Source organism: Marmota monax, unplaced genomic scaffold, assembly GCF_021218885.2.
Source record: "Marmota monax isolate L192 unplaced genomic scaffold, Marmota_monax_Labrador192_F-V1.1 WCK01_AAM20220418_F8-fsc00185, whole genome shotgun sequence".
NCBI lineage: Eukaryota > Metazoa > Chordata > Mammalia > Rodentia > Sciuridae > Marmota > Marmota monax.
In genome coordinates, this window is record NW_026693278.1 from 2576277 (window position 1) to 2599748 (window position 23472).

The following is a 23472-nucleotide window of genomic DNA, read 5'->3' on the forward strand; positions in this document are numbered from 1 at the left end:
ATGTATCTTTAGTTTTATGTGGATACATTAGTTTGTTTTTATGTGGTGCCAAGGATTGAACCCACTACCTCATGCATGCTAGGCGAGCACTCTACCACTGAGCCACCACCCCAGCCCATGCTCTTTTTTCTTAACAGCCAGCTGGAACAAAAACATGAAATGGCCCAACTTCAACCATGTAAAAAAATGTAAGGAATGGAGGAGCCACAAGATGGAAGGAACCTGGGTCCCTGGATTATCAAATACAACAGAGCTGTTCCATTAGCCTAGAATGGATACTGGAGACTCTTTGTTATAGCAGCTGAGCTTATACCATAACTAACACCTCTCAGTCCAACTGGGGACAAACATTTGGAATGAACAGAGAGAAGACAATGGAAGGTTACAGGAGGGAAAGAAAGTTCATGGGTCAATTATAGGCTGAGAGCAAGGGCAGTCTGAAGAGCCCCTAAATATGAAAAATATCAACCCCAAAAAAAATCTCACAAAAAAATTTAGATACAACAATACTGAAAGTGGCAGGTTGTAAAACAATGTTTTCTTTGTTAAGATCAGCTCCTTCACTGAAGGACACTGATGAAGGCATCTGTTGCACAGAACTGAACAGATTTCTCCATGAACCAGATCAACAAAGCACTGCTTCCACGGGCAGCCTGCCAGAACACCAAACTAGCCTGTTATATAGAACCAGACAGTAAAAGGGAATTCGCGACCATTTTCTATGCACCAGAAAATGGTAAGCCTCATTCATTGGTATGTCACTGCAAATGGAAATTTTTAAGCCTCAAAATTCGAAAGAAACCAAGTTCAATTTCCCTGCATTGCATTCCAATTTTTGAAAATCTTATTGGGTCTATCTTGAATTACGTACTTTAGAGAGCAAAACTCCCACTGCTAACATAATATGATTTTGTAACACAATAAGTAAATTTGTATGTAAATCAGATTTCTATGAAATTAATCATACATTCATCTAATAAATATTTCTTAGGCATTCATTTGGCAAAGCTCTATTGGGAACAAGAGAGAGATAATTGCTCCCCTCATGGAGAAAGTAGCCTAGTGGAAGAGCCCAGCTGTCACTCATGTAGGGGAAGTAGAGGGTGCTATGGGCATAGAGCAGTGGGCATTCATCCCAGAAGCAGAGGGTCCAAGAAGTTTTCTAGAAGCAACATCTGATCCAAGCCCAGAAAGAAAACCCGGAGTTAGTCAGGTAAATAGAGAAAGAATGAAGAGCATGCAGAAGAGTCAGAAGCAAGGTCAAAGATCCAAAGAAAGTTCAGGATGCATATAAAACAAAAGGAGAGAAATGGTGCTGGATGAGTGCACTCGGAGGCATGTGAACCACGCAGAAGAGTCTGGACTTCTTCCAGGTGACAGTGGGGCGTCTTGAAGAATTCTAACAGCAAGATGACTCGGCCGCAATATGTGGGCAACCTGGAGGGTGGGGCAAGACAGATGGCAGGGAGAACACTCGGGAGGTTACGACAGTAATGCAGGCCAAAGAAAACAGAGGGGTCTCACTCAGGAGAGGTAGGACTGGAAAGCAGGGATGGCCAAGATGCACAGTAGGTAGAATTTTATTTGTTTTTCATTGATTTAAAATGTATCCTTTAATTAAACTATATTAGCATTACAAATTGGCATTCAACTGTCAGGGGAGCTTACCACAATATCTAAGTTTCACCAAGCTCCAAAGATCTATAAGTGGTCAATAAGCATGATGGAATTTCAGTTCTTTATAGTGCCAATACAAATCCAGGATTCCCTTAGTTTGCAGCAGAATGTGTTTGGAGACTCAGAATGTTTCAGATTTTGGAAAGGCCAAGTGAAGCATACACTTTATATTACATACCACTGGACCAGGGGGCTGGACCAGCACCTCATAATCAAATGCATTCATAATTTTGTGGCAAAATGCGAGAATAGTCACACTAAAGGGAATAAATAAAGAGACAAGTGGCCTGAAGAGTTCAGGTCAGACTCTGCTGCAAACTTAATTCAAGTCAGTTCTGCTGCCAAACAAGTGAAAAAAAGAACTTGAGGTTATTCAGAGCTCTGGGCATTTAGGAATTACAGATAAGGGATAGTAGAACTATCAACACATCATCATTCCCATGCTGTTTGAGTTTCTATATGAAAATCATACCTCTATAAAGCATTTTACTCCAAAATACCAAATCACTTGAGAAGAAAATACAGACAAGGAAATAATTGCAAGATCCCATTGGTAATACTCAATTGAGCTACTAAAGAAGGGTATAAAAATGTTCTTGAATCCAAGTATCAATGGACTGAGGCAAACAGCACTTAAGAAAATAGCTGTTTTTAAGATGTTTCCCATCTTGCAAGACGGCAGATGGAAAATCTGAAAAGAAACTGAAGATGTCAATGCCAGGGGTAAGATCAAGAGGGATGGCCCACAGCCAGAGTGACTAAATAAGAAAAAACCCCGCAGCTGGGACCCTGTCCTAGAGGAGGAACCAGCAGCCATCACCATTCTGAGAGGTATGACAGGAGGGCTTTATCCAAGCAGAAGTTCCCAGGAGCTAAATCCACAACTAAGAACTAAAAAGAAAGGCACGGTTCCTTCCACTATAACAAAGCCAGGCTGTGGTAATAAGAATGATAACACCAAAGCAGGAAATTCTCAAAATGCCCAGATACCACCCTCTGAAGATGTCACCTGAAAACCACTGTACCATGACAAAGCACTAGAGTCAGCAGGGAGGAAAAGCACAGCTGGGGTTCCCCACAAGACTCCTCTGATCTTCGTCATTGACCTCCAGGAAGGCAAGCAGGTGCCCATCAAGCCACTGAGCAGTGGCTTACCACATGTGACTAGACCACTAAATCTTCCACTGAGTTCCATTACACAGAAACTCAAAATTGGCCATCACCTGTACCAAAACTGACCTTCATAGCATGAGAATCCGAAACAATGTTGAACTGTAAAAAGCAGCAGCTTCATGAGACAAGGCATCAAAGTGAGCTCTTTAATCCAAAGGAAGAGAAAAATGAGTTTACAGAACAGTGAAGGGCAAACAGGAAAACTGTGAACTCTCAATATTTGCAAAAAAAAAAAAAAAAAAAAAAAAAAAAATCTCAGTCCTTCCTGACCCCAGGGCTGCCTATGCTCTATGTTGCCTTGAAAATGAGGCTTAACCCCACAAGCTGGTGTCCTAACCTCTTAAAGAGCTCTCAGTAAAATACCCAAAACAACACGAACACACACCCAAGAAGCAAACAAAACAAGCAGAAGTGCTGCTATATCCAGAAAGCAAACGAAGAAGCCTGACCATCCAAACAGGACAGGCTCCACGAGACACGGAGAGCACAAGGCAAGTGTCCCCTGGACAGCAAGTGGCCTGGAACAGAGGTGACCCCAGAAATACACCAAGGTCATCAGAGGAGGTGAGGGCTCCACACTCCAAGTCCCAAGGAAAGAAAGTGTCCATGGAAAGGGACACGCCAGTGCACGGCCAGGCTCCCAAGGCCTCATGTGACAACACACTCACTCAGAAGGCTGGGTGAAGCCAGGGGCTTCTCCACAGGCTCTGGGTTCTCAACTAGTTCGAAACCAAGGCAGATCACAGACAAAGTGCCCAGCAAGAGTCCAAGACAGATGACCGTTCATCTCTCTTCACTTTTTGTTACGTGAGCTTCTATTAAAGTTTATCTCCATCCAAGGTAATATGATAAATTTTGTTTTGTTTTTGATACTGAAGATTGAACACGGAAGTGCTCTTCCACTGAGATACATACCCAGCCCTTCTTTTTATTTTATTTCTTTTTTTATTCTCAGACAGGGTCTCACTAAGTTGCTGAGGCTGACCTCAAATCTGCAATCCTCCTGCCTCAGTCTCACAATCACTGGGATTACAGGCAGGTGCCCCCACACCCACCTTAGCCTTGTTTTACAGGCTGAGTCAGGAACAAAAATTGTTTTGGACACAATATCTTTATTTTATTTATTTATTTTTATGTGGTGCTGAGGATGGAACCCAGGGCCTTGCACATGCTAGAAGAGCACGCTACTACTGAGCCACAACCCCAGCCCTAGGATACATGTTTTAAACTTATGAATGTCATCCCCCAAGAACCTAAACAAGGCCCTAAATCAGACTCCCTGCGTACCAGGGAAAACTATGCCGCCACCCTGAAGAAAGAAGCAGGGGCCAGCTCAGTGAAGTCCCTGGGTTCAACCTCCAGCACCAAAAATAAAGAAAGAATGAAGCATACCTCTATGTACTGACATGCAAGGGTGTCTGGGATAAAGTGTTAAAAGGAAAAGAAGGAAAGAAAAAAAAAGCAAGCTGAAGAGTCAGATGGAGAGTAACATACCACTTTTATATGAGCAGATTCAATCCCCCCAGCCCCCCAGGCCATAGTTAAGGGTCAAAAAGAACATCACCAACGCTAACACTTGTCTCCCTAGAGGGGGATTTGGGGGGAAAAAAAATAGAGGCCTATCTCTCCTACTTCATACATGTCTCAGCGTGTAGGTTCTCTCTTTTTTTTAACTGACACATAATAATTTTACACATTCGTTGGGTACCGTGTGAGATTCCAAAACAGGTATACAATGTGCAATCATCAAACCAGAATAATTAAAATACCCATTGCCTCAAATATTTATCATGTTTACGTTGGGAACATTCAAAATCTCCTCTCCTAGTTATTTTGAAATGTATAATAAATTGTTAGCTATAGTCACCCTACCGTGCTAAAGGACACCAACACCCAAGCCTCCTTGGTGTTGGTATTTTTGAACACATTAACCAGCCTTCCTCTATCATTGCCCTCCCCACCCTTCCAAGCCCCTGGAAACCACCATTCTACTCTCCGCTTGTAGTAGATCAACTCTTCTAGCTTCTCCATGAGTGAGAACAGGCTGCATTTTCTCCTAACAAATTAAATCAAAGCAAGATTCTATTAAAAGCAGTTACAGATGATTCCCAAATAAGCCATTTCTTGTTATTGCCCTGTAAACCAGAGCTGCAGGACTCAGGAGTCACCAGGTGTTTCTAAATGGGCTGGCTTTTCATCTTAGAACAAGGAGAACAGGGAGACGCCTGGGAGTCAGAAAAGTGACTGAATGAATGAGAGGTGCCACGGACGTCAGGGGCAAGAACCACATTCAACTCTGCAACTGTGGCACCTGCCTGTCAGGAGCTCGGCTCATTCCAGAGAGATGGATGTAAAGACTCACCAGGTAAAGGTTATTTTTATCCTGGAAGGCATACTGTAATTGGGGGATCCAAGGGCTTGTGCTCCGAGATAATATGTTCCGTTCTTCCTCAAAAAATGAAACCTAGGGAAAAAAGAAACCCTTTAGATAATTATAATACAAAGAACCGAATTGGGGGTAGGGGAGTGACCTTTGCTCTGTCTTGAAGCCTAAACTCGCAGTTCTTTTTTTTTTTTTGGTGGTGCTAAGAATTGAACCCAGGGCCTTGTGCATGTGAGGCAAGCACTCTGCCAACTGAGCTACATCCCCAGCCCCCTAAACTCACGTTTCCAAAGAAAAAAAGCCATCCCGTAGCCTGGCATTCCACAAATCTGTTATTCACCTACTTGGTTCACAATGTTTGCCAGATCCACATAATAACTGTCCAATTATTTACTTAGCATCTTTCTTTAAAGTCAACCTACTTCCATGGAATCTAAATATCTCTGTCCCTCACATTCCTATGTTCATATAGGAATACACAACCAGTGTAACTCAACATCATGTACAACCACAAAAATGGGAAGTTACATTCCACGTATGTCTGAAATGTCAAAATACACTCTACTGTCATGTAGAACTAAAAAAGAATAAAAATAAATAAATATCTCTGCCCCTCTTCACCGTCCCTTCTTGAACAGTTCGGTCTGAAAGCCAGCGGTGGAGTGCAAGGGAAGCACTGGGGAACCTCAGTGCCAAGAGCAGGGCATCAGTAGCTGGCAGTGCACAGGGCGGCCACCAGGCATGAGGCAGCTAGTGTGGCTATCAGGGGCCAACGCCAGGGAAGGAGGACACCCACATGTAAGGGTGATCTCAAACAAGTTATTAGGGCTTACCAAGAGGACAGGGAATAACAACAAAGATAGTAGAGAGGATGCAGGCAGATGAAAAAGTACATAAAAATATTAAATTTACAATCTCAGAGAAAGGGTTACTGCTATGATTTGGATAAATGACCCCCAAAGGCTCATGTGTTAAAGGTTTGGTTCTCGGCCCACTGTGCTATGGGGGATTTTTAAGAGGTAGGCATGCCCTCCAAGGGAATGCTGGGAGACGCTAGCCCTTCATTGTGCTTTCACACCCTGACCATGCAGTGAAGAGTTCCGCTGCATGTTGCTGCCTCACCACAGGCCCAAGAGCAACAGGGCCAAATAGCTATGGACTGAATCCTATAATCTGTGAGTCAAAATAATCCTTTTTTTTTTTTAATAAGCTGATTTTCAGGTATTTGTTATAGTAAAAGAAAGCTAACATAGTTATAAACATGGAAAGGGTGAAAACTAAAATGAACCCTCTTGAGTTGGATTGGAATTAGAAAATACTAGTGTGAATATAGTTTTCAATACATAGCTACATAGAAATAAATACAGAAGTAAATGTGTGTGTGTGTGTGTGTGTGCGCGCGCGCTATATAAGTAGGTATACTGTACATATATACTTGTATTCCTTAGCACTGTCCCCTGAAAGGAGTCTGAGAGCAGTGTCATCCCAGTAGCAAACAGAACATCCAGTGTCCAGATCTTGGCCTCTAAACACCATTTCCACAAAACAGGGCTCCTTGGAGAACTGATGCAGGAAAAGTAAGCATATGTGAAAACCCAGAACATCCTGCAGTACCAGAAAACAAGAAAGTACTCAAGAATGATGTGTCAGAGGGACACAAAAGCCAACCTAAAGAGACAACTTGGAGACAATTCAATATAAAAATAAATAATGATAGTAACAGATTGTTACAATAGTAACACATTGACTGAAATAGAAAAAAAAAAATCAAGTCCACATAAATATAAATGAATAAATCGTAAGTTTTATGAGGAATAGGATATTTACATTGTTGGAAGGAACCTCCTCATATAATTCTGATTTGGGTACAAAGGAGGAAAGCTTAACTCCACAGTAGAAGAGCATGGCAAGCAGATTAATGCAGTAATCAAAGTGACCATCACCCAGAATGTGACAAATGGAAACCCCTGGGAATCGGAATAGTGAATTGGAACAGCATCTCCCACCTGCAATATTTCTGCCAACGATCTATAACCAGGATCTAAACCTGAGTCATATCAGACATATCCAAGTTCTACGAAACAACTGGCCTGTAATCATCAGAATCATACAGGTCACGAGAGCCAGGAAAAATTAAGAAAGATACTGAAAAATTAAGGAAAGAGACTGAAGAGATAGGACAAGTAAATGTCAGGTGTGACCCTGGACTGGTTCCTTGATCTGAAAGATGTAATGGGGACAGCTGGTGAAACCTGAAGGGAGTCTGAAGACTAGCAGGCACTAAGGCCTCATTACTCATTTCCTGATATTTGGGGAAGTGGGGGTACCTGGGATTGATCTCAGGGGCACTCGACCACTGAACCACATCCCCAGCCCTATTTTGTATTTTATTTAGAGACAGGGTCTCACTGAGTTGCTTAGTACCTCGCTATTGCTGAGGCTGGCTTTGAACTCTCGATCCTCCTGTCTCAGCCTCCCCAGCCACTGGGATTACAGGTGTGCGCCACTGCACCCAGATCATTTCGTGATTTTGACGGTAGTGTGGTAGTTCCTGAGAAAATGTCCTTGGTGAAGGATATACACACTAAAGTTTCAGAAGTACTTTAGTTTAGAAGTACAGGTCAGGTTGACAACTTACTTTTAAAGGGTTCAGCACGGGAAACATTGTACTTTCCAACGGCTAATTCTTCCTATTGACCTGGCTAGTTCACAGCACTCAGTTATTCAGTCAAACACTAACCCAGGTGTTGCTGTGAAGGTGTTTCATAGATGCAGTTATCATCTACAATCAGTTGCCTTTAAGGAAATGTTCCTCAGTAACCTGGGTGGGCCTCATCCAATCAGTTGAAAGGCCTTAAGAACAAAATTGCAGTTTCCCTGAGGAAGAAGTTCTGCCTCAGGACTGCATCATCAGCTCCTACTCAAGAATTTCCACCTACTCTCCCGCCCTACAAACTTTAGATTTCCAGTTTCCACATTATATAAAAATCAACCACTTGAAATAAATTCTACAGAAATGTATATACACATGCATTTTATGTGTATATGCTATATGATCCTTGTGTGTATGTAAATTTTAGTGCATATATATTGTGTGTATACATGTGTGCATGTATGTATGTATGTGTGTGTTTGCACACACAAATACAATCATCACTTGGTATCCATGGGAGACTAGTTCCAGGACCCCTGCAAATACCAAAATCTACAGATGCTCAAGTCCCTGATACAGTACTTACATAGAACCCACACACTTCTTCCCATATACTTAAAATCTCTTCTAGGCTACTTATAATACTTCATTATAAGTGCTATGCAAATAGTTATACTATATTTTTTTAGGGAATAATGACAAAAAGAAAAAGCCAATACATATTCAGTACACATGCAATTATTTTCCCCCTAAATATTTTTCTCAGTTTTCAGTTCACTGAATCCACAGAAGCAGAACCCACCAATACAGAGAGCAAACTATAAACATCAAATATTTCAGGAAAAAACATACTGTATGTGGGGCTGGGATTGTGGCTCAGTGGTAGATCACTCGCCTAGAACGTGTGAGGCACTGGGTTCAATCCTCAGCACCACACACAAATAAATAAATAAAATAAAGGTATTTGTCAATCTACAACTTTAAAAGTATTTTAAAAATATATCCATACTGTATGTGATGGTTATATACACACATGTATACTGGTTCCATTTCTCTTGAGAGCCCGACTGATACATTGCACTTGCAACTTTTCTATAAATTTGTGATTGCTTCAAAATGTAAATAAATGTGATTTTTAAATATACCTCCCAGATGGAAAAGGGTAGGAAATACTGAATGAATTTAACAAAATCATGTTATATGCATATAGAAATGTACCACAGGAAATTTCTTTATGTATATGTAGAGAGTAGCAATCAAAAATAAACAAACACTAGTGAAAGGAACATCAGGAGAGAGGAAGGAGAATGAGGAGGGAGGAGAGTAGGAATGGGAACTGAAATCCTTACATGTATGAGTTCATCAAAATATATATAACTACTATGTATGATTATAATGCTCTATAAAAACAAACAAATAAATAAACCTCCTATTTAGTTCCAACTGTGAAAGTACAGGCTTTGATGTGCTAGTTAACATTAAGCTATTAAATGTTTTTAAATAGTTTGTCCATGCACACCCCCAGGGATACATCCAAGCCATGTGGAGAACAGCCCCCCAGCCCCAGTCACTGGCTGCCCCCGAGGCTACCCCTTCCTTTTGCTGACACAGAAAAGGTGTTCATGGAGATTGGCAGAACGCAACAGTCTCCACTTTTACTTACTTGCCACTCACTCTGACCCCTGAAACTTCCATTAAAGTAAATGGTCTCTGAGGACCTCTTCTGGTTGTCACAGGACTCTGGGCTCCCAGGTGACAGGCTTTGCTTGCAGGATACCACTTCTCCTTAACCTCCTCTCCAACTTTTCCTTTCAGTTTCTCCCTGTGCTAGCTTCTCTCTCTCATGTCCTTAAATCCCAAACCCTTACCAGGATTCCAAGAAGGACCCTACTTTTCTCTTACATTCACCCTCTTAAGAAATGGGTGGATGGTTTTCATTAACTCCTGCATGTGTGTGATTTTAAAAAGCTCAGCCCACACCTCACTGTGGTCATTTCGGGTCATTCATCTGGAGAAGGACACATCTGTCTGAACATCTCTATGATCTGCCTGCAGTGTGGAATGCTGAATCTGTTTCTGTTTCTTTTTCTTTTTTTTTAACACAACGCCTTTATTTTTATGTGGTGCTGAGGATTGAACCCAGGTCCCGCCCATGCTAGGGGAGCACTCTACTGCTGAGCCACAATCCCAGCCCCCTGAATCCATCTGTTACATGCACTATTTCCCATCTAAGACATAAGCACGTCAAGGTTGAGCTACATCTAAGGCCTCTACCCGAGGACCTAGAAATACACCCAACACAGTGAATGCTCACCAAGTGTGCACTGATGATGGATGGTTCCTACCCTGACGTGGGAGGCTGGGTGAACAGCTCCACTCCTGTCTTCCAAACTATTTGCAACATCCATCATTTTTCCTTCCTATGATGCTGCTCACATTTTATTCCAAAATACAGAGGCCACATCATCCTTGGTCTCTGACAAGCAGCTTTCCACTCTCCACTGCTTTTTTGATTAGAGGCCGCACGCAGTCACTCAAATCCACTGGGAACCAGACTCTGATCCCAACCCCTCCTTCCAAAAGCCTAAATGATCCCAGGCACCTCAAGAAGTGAACTACAATTCAAAACAACAGTTCTTGGGGGAGATGGGGAGGTATTGTGTAATGGGTACAAAGTTTCTGATTGGGATGATGAAAAAGTTCCAGAAATGGATGGTGGTTTTGGTTGTATGACATTGTGAATGCTCTTAAAATCACTGAATCTTACACAAAAATGGGGATATGCAAGGAGATTTTGTTATGCTTATAACACAATGAAAAAAAATAAGATTCCTGAGATTTCCCAATTGTCCTCTACCCAACCATTTCTCTGTATATCTGTTCTAAATCACTAAACACACACACACACACACACACACACACACACACACACACACACCCCTACAGAGCATTCCGGTACCCAGACCATGTCACTGATGGCCACACTTCTACCTCACATGCTCTCATCACTTCTCTCTGCCCAGAATATACCTTCCTTTTCATCAGTGAGGACTTTCCCTAACTGTCTTGGGCTACAGGACATCTCTCCTCACATCATCATTAATGAATTTACTAATTGCTCTCCCCCTCTGTGATGCTTTAGCTGGTAAGCACCTGCTTTCAATGCTTGCATTTTTTTCTCCACTTTCCAAGGCTGTTATTAAACCCTGAAAGTAATAGCCATGGAACTTCAATTCTTTCTGTAGGCTTCCTGTGGAGCTGGGTACATTATCGGACACATGATGTGCACCAGAATGCCTGTAACTAATAAATTACTCTCTGAACTCCAAGGCTGATGGTAGTCTCTCTAAAACACAGCAGATGAATCAATATGCCTAGAGACAGCAGCCTTTCTTAAAAGAAAGAAAAATACCACACCAAAAAAATAACTTCTTAACCTGTTATCAAACAAGCAACTCTCTAGCTACATAACAATTTTATTTAACTTCTTCAAAGGCCTATTTTAAAGTCAAATATACATGTCCACAACACAAATATCTAAAGCACATATAAAAGCAAATGCTATCTGATTTCCCCTATAATATGCACATCCCTGGATCCCCAGCTGACAGTCATAAAAGATCTTAATCATGAGTTAAAAGACCAATTTGGTTCTGAAAATAAAAAAGTATAGAATCATGATACAGAAATCAATGGAAATTTGTGAGCCTTCAAAATGAACTAACATCAGAGAAGAGCTAAGAACACAAGAGAGCTTTGTGCCCATGCAACCATAATTAACTATGGAGTCAGAGGAAAACTTGCTGATCCTAGGTGACAGCTCAACAGATTATAGTCTTTGCAATGAACATTCTGGCATAGACAGGGGAAGGGCCAATGTTAAAATGCTCTTACCTGCTCCTGGGCCAACAAGGCCTTCTTCTTCATGATTTTCATGGCATAGATGTCCCCAGTTGCTCTCTCTCTTACCACCTGCACTTCAGCAAAGTGGCCACAACCTACAAGACTTCTGACTTCAAAGTCCTTTGCCGAAGGCTGGAGCTCCTGTAACTCAGCTATGGTGTCAGAATCTGAAGAAGAAGGGAGTCACACCCAGGTAAATAAAGCACTTGGAATATATGCATCTTTATGAAACAAAGGAAAAAGAGTTATGTCTTCCCTGTCAAAAGACATTTAGTCACTTTCTCATCCATCATGAATAATTATAAAATCAGCACAAAAGTGTTTTTATATGTTAAGTTAAAATTAAGGGCTCCAGAAATTCCAAAGAACGGTTTCCATGGTAGCCATAATTTGAATCCTGTAGACTCAGAAAATAGGGAGGAAGGTTACAAACCATGCTTTCTTCTTTCTCCAAGGGATGCAGGGCAGTGTTTGGCCCAGTGTGCTCATCAGTAGACTGGCTTATAATGTCAAACAAGCAATATGATTCTCATTTCAATCACCTTTGGTGTTAGCTTCCAGATCATTCCATTCTAACTCCATGTGCTCTGCTCAATATTAACCCATTAACCCAAGTTTATCTCTCTTGCACTGTGTCAGTTCTAGGAATCCTTCCTTGCCTTATGTTATGGTTTGGGTCTGAAACATTCCCCCCCCAAACCTCATATGTTGAAGACCAGTGTAGCAGTGTTTACAAGTGGGAGGCCTTGGGGATCCTGAGGGCCCTGACCTCATCCATGGATTCAATCATTATGGATTCTTAGCTTAATGGGTTTTTAGGGTAGGGGCTTGGTTATAAAAGCCTCTTTCTCTTTCCCTCCCTCCCTACTTCTCTCTGCTTGCTGGCTGCCAGAGCTGAGTAGTTTTGCTCCCTGTCATGACGTTCTGCCTCATCACAGGCCCAGAAAAATAAGGTCAAGTGACCATGGACTGAAACCTCTGCAATCATGAGCCAAAATAAATCTTTCCTCCTTTAAGTTGATTTTCTTAGGTTCATAGTGATGGAAAACTGACTAAGACATTTTAACATGTGGCAGAGCTTAAAAGAGGGGACAGAGCTTAGCCCAAAGGACCAAACAGAGGTCTGACATTTACTCTGCAGGGTAACATTGTCACACATCTGGATGGGCTTGCAACTATCTTTTGCTTAACAGTCTTATTCCTTTTATAAGTCCAGTCCCACAGTCAGAGATCAGCAAGGTATGCAGTGTGGACTAAATGGATGGTGGGTTTGGAAATTCATATGCATTTATTAACTCTAACTACACTAAGCTGAGACATGGCTGTACCTGCAATGACTTTACTGACTTGTAAGAATGGAGAAGAGCTGCAATGACTGAGCTAAAAATAGAATCCTGCACATTATGAAAGAACTGTGTCACATACAGGGGTTATACACCAAAAAAAGGCAAGAGATACCCATAATCAAAACTATCCTGGGCTGGGAGTGTAGTTCAGCAGGAAACTCTGGGTTCAATCCCCAACTCAAAAATATATATATCCTGGAGAATCCCACAGGAAAGTGTCATGTGGAAAACCAAGAGGCCAACTTGAAATTCCCCACAGATACTAGAATCCTCAAGAAACTGGAAGGGATGGCCATTCCAGTGGTCAGGCACTAGACAAAGTTAGGAACAGTCAGCTCTCCACATCTAGATAACCTGCATCTGAAGATTCCACCAACCTGAGGTGGAAGATATTTGGAGAAATCAAAAATTCCAGAAAGTTTCAAAAACAAAATTTGAACTTGCCATGCACCAAGTACTACACTGAACCCTGCAAATGAAGTGATGTGTAGACACTGCACTGGGTATCATGGGAAATCCAGAGATAATTTAAAGAATACAAGAGGACGTGTACAAGTCATCACTTCATATAAGAGGCTTGAACACTTGACTTGTGCACAAGTTACTATGTCACTTCATATAAGGGACTTGAGCATCTAAGGAGTTTAATATCTGCAGGTGATCCTGGGACCAATTCTCCATGGACACCATATTCTGGAGTCACATTCAACTCCATTAGTCATTCTCACGATGAGAGGAACAACAAAGAGACAGGCCATTTCATACCACAGTCATTGAGTGGCATTTTGATGAATTAGCCAAAGCAGCTGTAATTATTATTATCCATTCCTTTGTTTTAAGGGTGGAGTTGAATTCTCTAAAGTACAAATGGTGAACTCCACCATATTGAGGGTTTCCTACCCAAAGACCACACTCACTTCATCTGGTCATCCTTGATCTCTTGGGGATCCCCTCTGGTGGATCCACATGAGTTCATTGTGACCACTATAAAAAATAAATCTAAAATACTCCATGAAGAATACAATATGGAGGCAAAGTTGAGAGCTGCATGGCATTTTCCTTCGGTCCTGACAACACTGTGCCAGCCAAGCCCTGTCTTCCTTCCCAGTCCCTTTCCAAGTTTCTTTCATGTCATGTATTTGAGCTTTGAATTACAATTCATCAAATACGCTGACTTGCACCTTTCTGGGTTGAACCCGATTTCATCACTGTTTGGACTCAAGGCCAATCCCTCTTAATTTCCTATCAGGCCTTGGGCCCCAAAGTGCCTTATGGCATTGCCCAACTTAATAACTCTGGGTCTGCCACTGGAGACTGCCAGGCATCTCAATCATACAAACAGACAAACTGCTTTGTAGGCAAAATTGCCCCGATACTCTGAGAATTTAAAGAAACCATTCCCAATCACCATGTTTTTATCCAATGTCTTTTGGATTATTAAGGAGAAGAGGCAGGATGCTAAGATCAAGTCTTTGACTATAAAAAATAAAAAACTTCACGATTTGTCTCACGATATCAGCTGCTTCTATAGACCCCAGAACCACATCAACCCTTCAGCCCTATACACTTTTTAAGTATTTGTGGGCCCAGTACTGAATACTGAGGTGAAGAAAAAGACCCAAAAAGCTCTATAATGACAATGCAGACAAGGTATGGCTTTGTCAGGTAAACACTCAGACCAAGGAGCAAAACCCAAAAGTGAGTGCTACATGTATTGCTTCTTTTTTTGAAACTCAGTAATCAAACATGTCAACTTCTAGGAATCCATCATTCACAGAAGCCTCACACATGTCCTCAGAAAAGATCCATATGAAGACGCTCATGATGGGAACAGTTGTCACAAAAATATCAGATAAACACTAAAGGTCCATCGAGAGGACAACGGAACAAATCTAAAAACCCACCCACACAAAAGAATATTAATTAAGCTCATGTTGAAAAGAATGACAGGTGTCCATCATTATACATATGTTAGAATGCATATTCCCACAGGAAATGTTTGTCTGTTTCGAACACCGCTGCAACCCAGTCCCTAACATAGCTAAGTGTCAGGAGATATTTGTTGAGTAAATATTATCACTAAAGGAGCAAAGAGAGCAGAAAAACATTGTACACTGTGATCTATGTCATGTAAAATTAAACAAGTAATGTTAGAACACGCACAAAATGGGCCATCAAACCCGGGAGCCAGTTGACTGGTACACAGGGATTCATACTATTCTGTTTGTAAATTTCCATAATCAATATTTTTAAATCATACACACAAAAAAAATGGAACATTATGCACAGAAAGTTGGCAATGGTTATCTCAGATAAAAATTCTGAGGGATTTTTCTCTTACTACTTATGTATATGATGTGCTACAGTCGAAATGTTTGTGTCTCCCCTCTCCCAAAATTCTTTTTTTTTTTTTATTGGTTGTTCAAAACATTATAAAGCTCTTGACATATCATATTTCATACATTAGATTCAAGTGGGTTATGAACTCACATTTTTATCCCAAATACAGATTGCAGAATCACATCGGTTACACATCCACATTTTTACATAATGCCATATTAGTAACTGTTGTATTCTACTACCTTTCCCATCCTCTACTATCCCCCCTCCCCTCCCCTCCCATCTTCTCTCTCTACCCCATCTACTGTAATTCATTTCTCTCCTTGTTTTTTTTTTCCCCATTCCCCTCACAACCTCTTATACGTAATTTTGTATAACAATGAGGGTCTCCTTCCATTTCCAAGCAATTTCCCTTTTCTCTACCTTTCCCTCCCACCTCATGTCTCTGTTTAATGTTAATCTTTTCCTCCTGCTCTTCCTCCCTGCTCTGTTCTTAGTTGCTCTCATTATATCAAAGAAGACATTTGGCATTTGTTTTTTAGGGATTGGCTAGCTTCACTTAGCATAATCTGCTCTAGTGCCATCCATTTCCCTGCAAATTCCATGATTTTGTCATTTTTTAGTGCTGAGTCCCAAAATTCTTGTCTTGGAATATTTTTGTGTGTGTGATACTGGGGATTGAACTCAGGGGCACTTTACCACATCCTCAGTTCTTTCTATTTTGAGACAGGTCTGGCCAAGTTGCTGGGGCTGGCCTTGAACTTGCAATCCTCTTGCCTCAGCCTCCCAAGTACCTGGGAATTGCAGGCCTGCGCCAACATGCCTGGCCCTGTTTCGAAATTTAATCCCCAGAGTGAGAATATAGGTGGAACTTTGCAGGAGTGAGTGAGCCCTGAAGGCTCCACTCTCAGGAATGGAATTAGTGCTCTTACAGAAGAGGCTGAAAGAAGTGTATTTAGTCTTCCTGCTACATAAGGACACAGCAGGAAGAGGCCATCTTTGAAGCAGACAGCACCCTCACCAGAACTGCTCTGTTGGTGCCTTGATCATGGATTTCCCAGTCTGAAGAACTGTGAGCAATAATTTCCATTGCTTACAAGTTACCCCACCTTAGCAGCCCAAAGGACGAATACATGATGTTTAACCTTTCACGTTTGTCTTGTATTTCCAGCTGGGGAAAAAAAAAATTCTCAAAAGTTATCATGCATTCATAAATTCTAAAGTTGTGAACGTTCAGAAGATTATTGTCTCAGAGAATTAACAACAAAAAAAAAAAAAACGTATAAAATTTCAGCTACTCTCAAATTACCAAGAACAGCCTAACTTTGATCATTATCAATACTTTTCTGTACATTTTATCACATTTGCTATTTTTTTTAAACAAATCATGACACTGCACTTAAGGTTTGCCACTTATTTTGTTTACTTAGAAATATGTTCATTCGGTAAGGGAGGAACAGGAACTGAAATGGAGTGGGTCAGATTCCATGCATGTATGATTTTGTTGGGATGAACCCAGCTACTATCTACAACTATAATGCTCTAATTTTTTAAAAAAAAAGCTCATTTAGTAACAGTTTATTGAGCATCTAATATATGCCAGACACTGTTTTAGGCACAGGAGATAGATTGGAGAGCCGAATCATGCGCCACATAACACTATTTGGTCAACAAGGGATAGCATATGTGATGGAAGTCCCATAAGGTTAGAGTGGAGCTGAAAGATTCCTGTTGCTTAGCAACATCACAGCCATCCTAACTTCATAGCACAATGCATTTCCTATGAGTTTGTGGTGATACTGGTGTAAACAAACTACTGAGCTGCCAGTCACATCAAAATGTAATGTATATAATTACATACAGAGCATAATATTTGATAATGATAATAAATGCCTATCTTACTGGTTCATGTATTTAACACACTATACTTTTATCATTATTTTAGAGTATACACCTTCTATTTGTTATTAAAAAAAAAGTGGGCTGGGGCTGAGGCTCAGTGGTAGAGCTCTTGCCTCGCACATATGAAGCACTGGGTTCGATCCTCAGCACCACATAAAAATAAATAAACAAAATAAAGGTATTGTGTCCATCCACAACTAAAAAAAATAAAAATAAAAAAGAGGTCAGTGTCAAGTGATTTATGTATCTATCTCATCCAGGTTTTGTAAGTACACTCTATTTCACCCACCAATGACAAAACCACCTAAAGACACATTTCTCAGAACACAGTCCCACAGTTACGTGACATGTGACTGTAATAAAGGAAAACAAAAATCATTCCCTGGCTCCCAGATGCTCCTTTCCTGTCCCTACACCCCCACTCTGCACAAGATCGGGGCATCCTGCTAGAGACACTATTGCAGAGAGAGTCTCCGTCCTATTTCCACATCAGCCCCCCAAAGAAAATCTCCATCTCTTCAGAGAGACCCAAGAAATTGGCAGTAGCAGCTGAAAGACACCTCTCCACATGGAAAAGCAAAGCTTACATTCCAAAACTGACACTCGAGAGAACAAAAACAACTATATTAATGTAATCACCTGATTTCAATCATGACTTCTTCACTTCCTCCCTGGAAAAGACTCTTTAAAAATGTGAAAAGTCACACGCAAGAGATTTCTGCTAGAACAACATGAATTTCCCTGAACCCAGTCCCAGATGACTCAATGGTTCCTGATAATCGACTGCTTTTAAGAACCCAAGACCAGGGTTGGGGCTGGGGCTCAGTGGTAGAGCGCTAGCCTAGCATGTATGAGGTGCTGGGTTTGATTCTCAGTACCCAGAAAAATTAATAAATAAAGATATAAAAAATCACATCAATCTTTAAAAAAAAAAAAGAAGAAGGAGGAGGAAAGAAAGAAAGAAACCAAGGCCAGCAGGAGGGGTCTGGAGATTGCTGTCCTTGGAATGCACTTCCTTTCCCTTCCCACTCTTCACTTGAGAATTTCAACATTCAAGAAAAGAAGGCAGAAGCATATTCAAATAAATACATAATGATGAACAAATACCCCAGGTACATTTTGAAGGTACACAACATATTAAATATTGTTGAGATTGATGACTATCATTATTGAGTAACATACAGTGTCTGTAATGAGCCAGGCAACATAAGTCTAGTCTGCCTATAAACTCATTCACAGCCTTATTAGGTATACATCCCACCCTTTTCACAGATGTAGAAACTAAGAAGAGACAGGTATGTGTAAATACTAAAGGTGAGTAGAGTGGAAATGCATCAGTTTTGCTTACTCCTCTGGGTAACTGCACATCCCCATCCCTTGAGTTCCTGGTAATCACCATGCCCTGAAACTTGGAGAATCCAGACCAGATGGATCACAATACTTCACCTCCTGACAGTCAAATGACCCAAAGCAGAGCCAATCAGAATTTTCCCTGGTGTTGTATAAATCTAGTTAATAGAATAAAATAATTGGGAAGGGTATGGAAGCTGGTCTCCAAAAATGGTACCCAAAGAAAATGCCACTTGGGATTCGTGTCCTTGTGGAGCATGCTCATGTGTAGAATCTGGGTGGCCCTATGATTTGCTTAAAATAGTGTAACATAGCTGCTCTAGTTTGGGTCTGGAATATCCTTCAAAGGCCCATGTGTTAAAGACTTGGCCGCAGCTGAACACCACTGGGAGGCAGTGAAACCTCACAGGCTGTAGTTCCCTGACCCAATATATGAGCCCACATCAAGAGCCACATGGAGAGCAAAAGGCCACCTCCCTTTAAGATGTGGGGCCTAGTGGGAGGAACTGCAGTCACCAAGGGCATGCCCTTACAGGAGACAGTAGAACCCCAACCCTTCCTCTCTCCTTTTTGTTCCTGGCCACGAAGTGAACAGGTGTCCTCCACCACACACTCCCACCATGATGTACTGCCTGGCCACAGGCCCAAAAGCAATGAGACCAACCAACCATGGACTGAAACTTCCAAATCTATAAGCCAAAATAAACATTCCCTTAGCCAATCCCCAAACAAAATGCCAAATGTTTTCTCTGATATAAAGGGGGTGACTCAAAGTGGGGCAGGGAGGGAAAGCATGGGTGGAAAATTACCTCTAGATAGGGAATAGGGGTGGGAGGGAAAGGGAGGGAGAAGAGGAATAGCAAGGATGGTGGAAGGAGACGGTCATCATTACACAAAACACATGTATGAAGATGTGAATTTGGTGTCAACATACCTTATATACAGAGATATGATAAATTGTGCTATAAAGGTGTATTAAGAATTGTGATGCAAAAAAAAGAGCTCATGTATACTGGTATAATTTGGCGTGAACATACTCTATATACAGAGTTACAAAAAATCGTGCTGTGGATGGATAATTATGAATGTAATGCACTCCACTATTTTCATGTATGTAAGAAAATAAATAAATAAATAAACATTCCCTTTCTTTACATTATCTCAGGTATTTTGTTATAGTAACAAAAAGCTAACCCAGCAGCCAAAGAGATTCCATGTCCATTCTGAGACTAAGCCTTAAGAAAGCCTGGAAGCTTCTACTTTTGTGCTCTTAAAAACCCTGAGCTACCATTTGGAAAGTGTGGCTATCCTGCTGTACACCATGCACTTCAGGGTCAGTAGAGCCTTTTCTTTTTTGTTGAGAGCCACAGCCGAAGGGGCCCCAGCAAACTTCCAGCTGCCAGCAAACTTCCAGCTGCCGGCTGATGATTGGCTCACAGCGGCCCCAGCAACATCTAGCTGATTGGCTCCTCTTCGGTGATGCTCATTGGGCTGTTTCCCTGCCCTTTCAGACCACGGAGCTGCTCATTGGGGGACTTTTTTGGCTCCGCCCACGTGACCCAGCCAATCGGCCTCAAGAGCAGGAGGATTGTGGGAGGTGGAGAGAAGCTTGTGTGGGAGAGAGAGGCTTGTGGAAAGCCGGTGGTGGCAGTTGAGGCTCTGAGGGTTTTTCCTGAGAGGCTGTTTTGTTTGGCGTGTGTGGTTCTAAAAATAAAGTTAGTTTCTTTTGACAAGTGGCTCCTGATTGTGCCCAGCCAGACTGCGGCATTTGGTGGCCCGTACGGGGATCGAACCCGCGACCTTGGCGTTATCAGCACCAATACAAATAGATCAAGGAACAGAAAGACATGGGTTGGATTTTCAGAAAGGGCCACTGAGACAATAAAAATTACTTGGAAATCAGAAAGACCAGTATGGGTTCCTCAGTGGCCCCTGACTAAAGAAAAGATACAAGCAGCCCATGACCTGGTCAAACAACAATTAGCGGAAGGACATATACAACCTTCTGTATCTCCCCATAATACTCCCATTTTTGTCATCAAAAAGAAATCTGGTAAATGGAGATTATTGCAAGTTTTAAGAGCCATTAATAATGAGATGGTTATTATGGGACCTGCTCAATCAGGGATTCCTCAGTTGTCTGCTTTGCCAAAAACCTGGTATGTTTTAGTTATAGATATTAAAGATTGTTTTTTTTCAATTCCAATTCATCCTGAGGATAGTCCACGTTTTGCATTTACTATCCCTGCACTGAATCATGAAGGTCCTGATCAGAGATATGAATGGAAAGTACTCCCTCAAGGGATGGCTAACAGCCGAACTATGTGTCAAATTTATGTTAACAAAGTAATCCAGCCACTTAGAAATCAAAATCCTGAACTACAAATATTTCACTATATGGATGATGTATTATTAGCACACAAAGATAAAAACACATTGCTAGAATGTTATGCCACACTTACAAACTTATTAAAAAATTATAATCTAGAGATAGCAATAGATAAAGTACAATTAAATTTTCCAATTAATTATTTAGGAGTTCTATTATCCTCAACCATGGTCCGTCCACCAAAAATTCAAATACGAGTAGATCAACTCAAATCACTTAATGACTTTCAAAAGTTATTAGGAGACATAAATTGGATAAGACCTTATTTAGGTATACCAACAGGAGAGTTGGGACCTTTATTTGATATCCTAAAAGGTCCATCAGATCCAAATTCACCCCGAATGTTAACGCCTGAAGCAAGAAAGGCATTAAAAATCATTGAAACATATATGGAAAATATGCATTTGGATAGAATTGATATAAGTTTGCCTTTATTATTTATTGTACTACCAACAAAAAATATTCCTACAGGAGTATTTTGGCAAGAAGGTCCATTATTATGGATACATTTATCTTATTCTCCTAACACTATTCTTACTAGGTATCCTGAGGCTGTAAGACAATTAATACTCAAAGGAATAAAAGCAGCAAAGGGAGTGTTTGGAATTTCTCCCAATAAAATTATTACTCCATATACTATGAATCAAATTGATGAGTTAGCTAATGACTTAAATACTTGGGCAATAATCATGTGCAAATCTAATGTTTCATTTGATAACCACTTACCATCTAATCCTTTATTGTCTTTTTGGTCATTGCATCCTGTAATTTTTCCAAAAATGACAAGAAAAACACCTATCATGAATGCTCCAAATATATTCACTGATGGGTCAAATAATGGTACAGCAGCAGTGGTTACCCCTGATCAAACTTTTACATTTTTAGTACCCAAACAATCAGCTCAAAAGGTAGAGCTTAATGCAGTTTTACAAGCTTTTGTGATGTTTAAAGATTCTGTATTTAATTTATTTTCTGATAGTCAGTATGTAGTTAATGCTATAGTATCTCTTGAAGATGCTGGTAGGATTTCCCCTTCTTCTACTGTTTTCTCTTTGCTTTCCACTATACAAAGTCTAATCTGGGACAGAAAAGAACCATTCTTTATAGGACATATCAGGGCACATACAGGATGGCCTGGAGCCCTTAGTTTGGGCAATGATTTAGCAGATAAAACTACACATGACATACTTATTTTCTCTACACTAGAAGAAGCTATAAATTTTCATAAAAAGTTCCATGTCAATGCTAATACTTTACAAAAGCGTTTTAAAATAACTAAGGAACAAGCTAGACAAATAATAAAACAATGTCAAAATTGTGTGACCTTTTTACCACAAGTTAATCTTGGAGTCAATCCTAGAGGATTGATACCTAACCATATTTGGCAGATGGACGTCACACACTTGCCAGAATTTGGAAAATTAAAATATTTGCATGTTACAGTTGATACTTCTTCTGGATTTCTGATGGGCTCCCTTCATGCCGGAGAAAAAACTAAAGATGTTATAGCTCATTGCTTACAAAATTTTGCCACTGTGGGTGTTCCAAAACAGTTAAAAACAGATAATGCCCCTGGTTATACTTCTACCTCTTTTAAACAATTTTGCTCAACATTTGGCATTACTCATATAACAGGAATCCCATACAATCCACAGGGACAAGGCATAGTTGAAAGAGCTCATCAAACTATTAAAATGTACTTATTAAAGCAAAAAGAAGGAATTGGGAAGGGGTATATATTCCCCAAAGATAAACTTAAAATAACCCTTTTTACTCTAAACTTTTTAAATTTGGATTCATCAGGACTTAGTGCTGCGGAAAGGCATATGTGTCCAAAAAATGTGCATAAGCCCAAGGTACTTTGGAAGGATATTCTAACAGGACAATGGAAAGGTCCTGACCCAGTAATTGTCTGGAGTCAGGGATCTGTTTGTGTGTTTCCACAGGGAGAACAGCAGCCGATTTGGATTCCAGAGAGATTAACCAAGGTCCTGACCCAGTGATTGTCTGGAGTCGGGGGTCTGTTTATGTGTTTCCACAGGGAGAACAGCAGCCGATTTGGATTCCAGAAAGATTAACTAAAGCGATTTCTACAGACCAAAAAGAAGATGATTTGGCTCAAATCCATAACAACTGATATCCAAAACTCCAGTTTGGCTATTCTTACATCTGCAACAGAACCAGGATGCTTTTTTCAATATCTATTTTATTATTGCCCTTTGCCATATCATGAAGTTCTATTTTGTTTTTTGAGCTCATACAGACCTAGGTTAATGTTTTGCTGATCAGTTCTATTTTTTGACTATACAGTTTTTAAGCATTGCAATGGAGATTTCACCTGTAAAAAGTTATAAGG

The 23472-nt window shown here is 40.7% G+C and overlaps 1 protein-coding gene across 10 annotated transcripts in view; it reads right to left on the reverse strand.

Annotated features, from left to right (window-relative positions):
• The window catches only part of Cit (citron rho-interacting serine/threonine kinase), a 165395-nt gene that overhangs the window by 130263 nt on the left and 11660 nt on the right, over positions 1-23472 (reverse strand). For all 10 annotated transcript variants that reach the window (XM_058583162.1, XM_046456420.1, XM_046456419.1 and 7 more), the window contains exons 4-5: positions 11781-11956; positions 5213-5314 (exon numbers count right to left, since the gene is read on the reverse strand). In XM_058583162.1, the coding sequence (XP_058439145.1) occupies positions 5213-5314; positions 11781-11956 (278 nt within the window). The remainder of the gene's footprint in view (positions 1-5212; positions 5315-11780; positions 11957-23472) is intronic.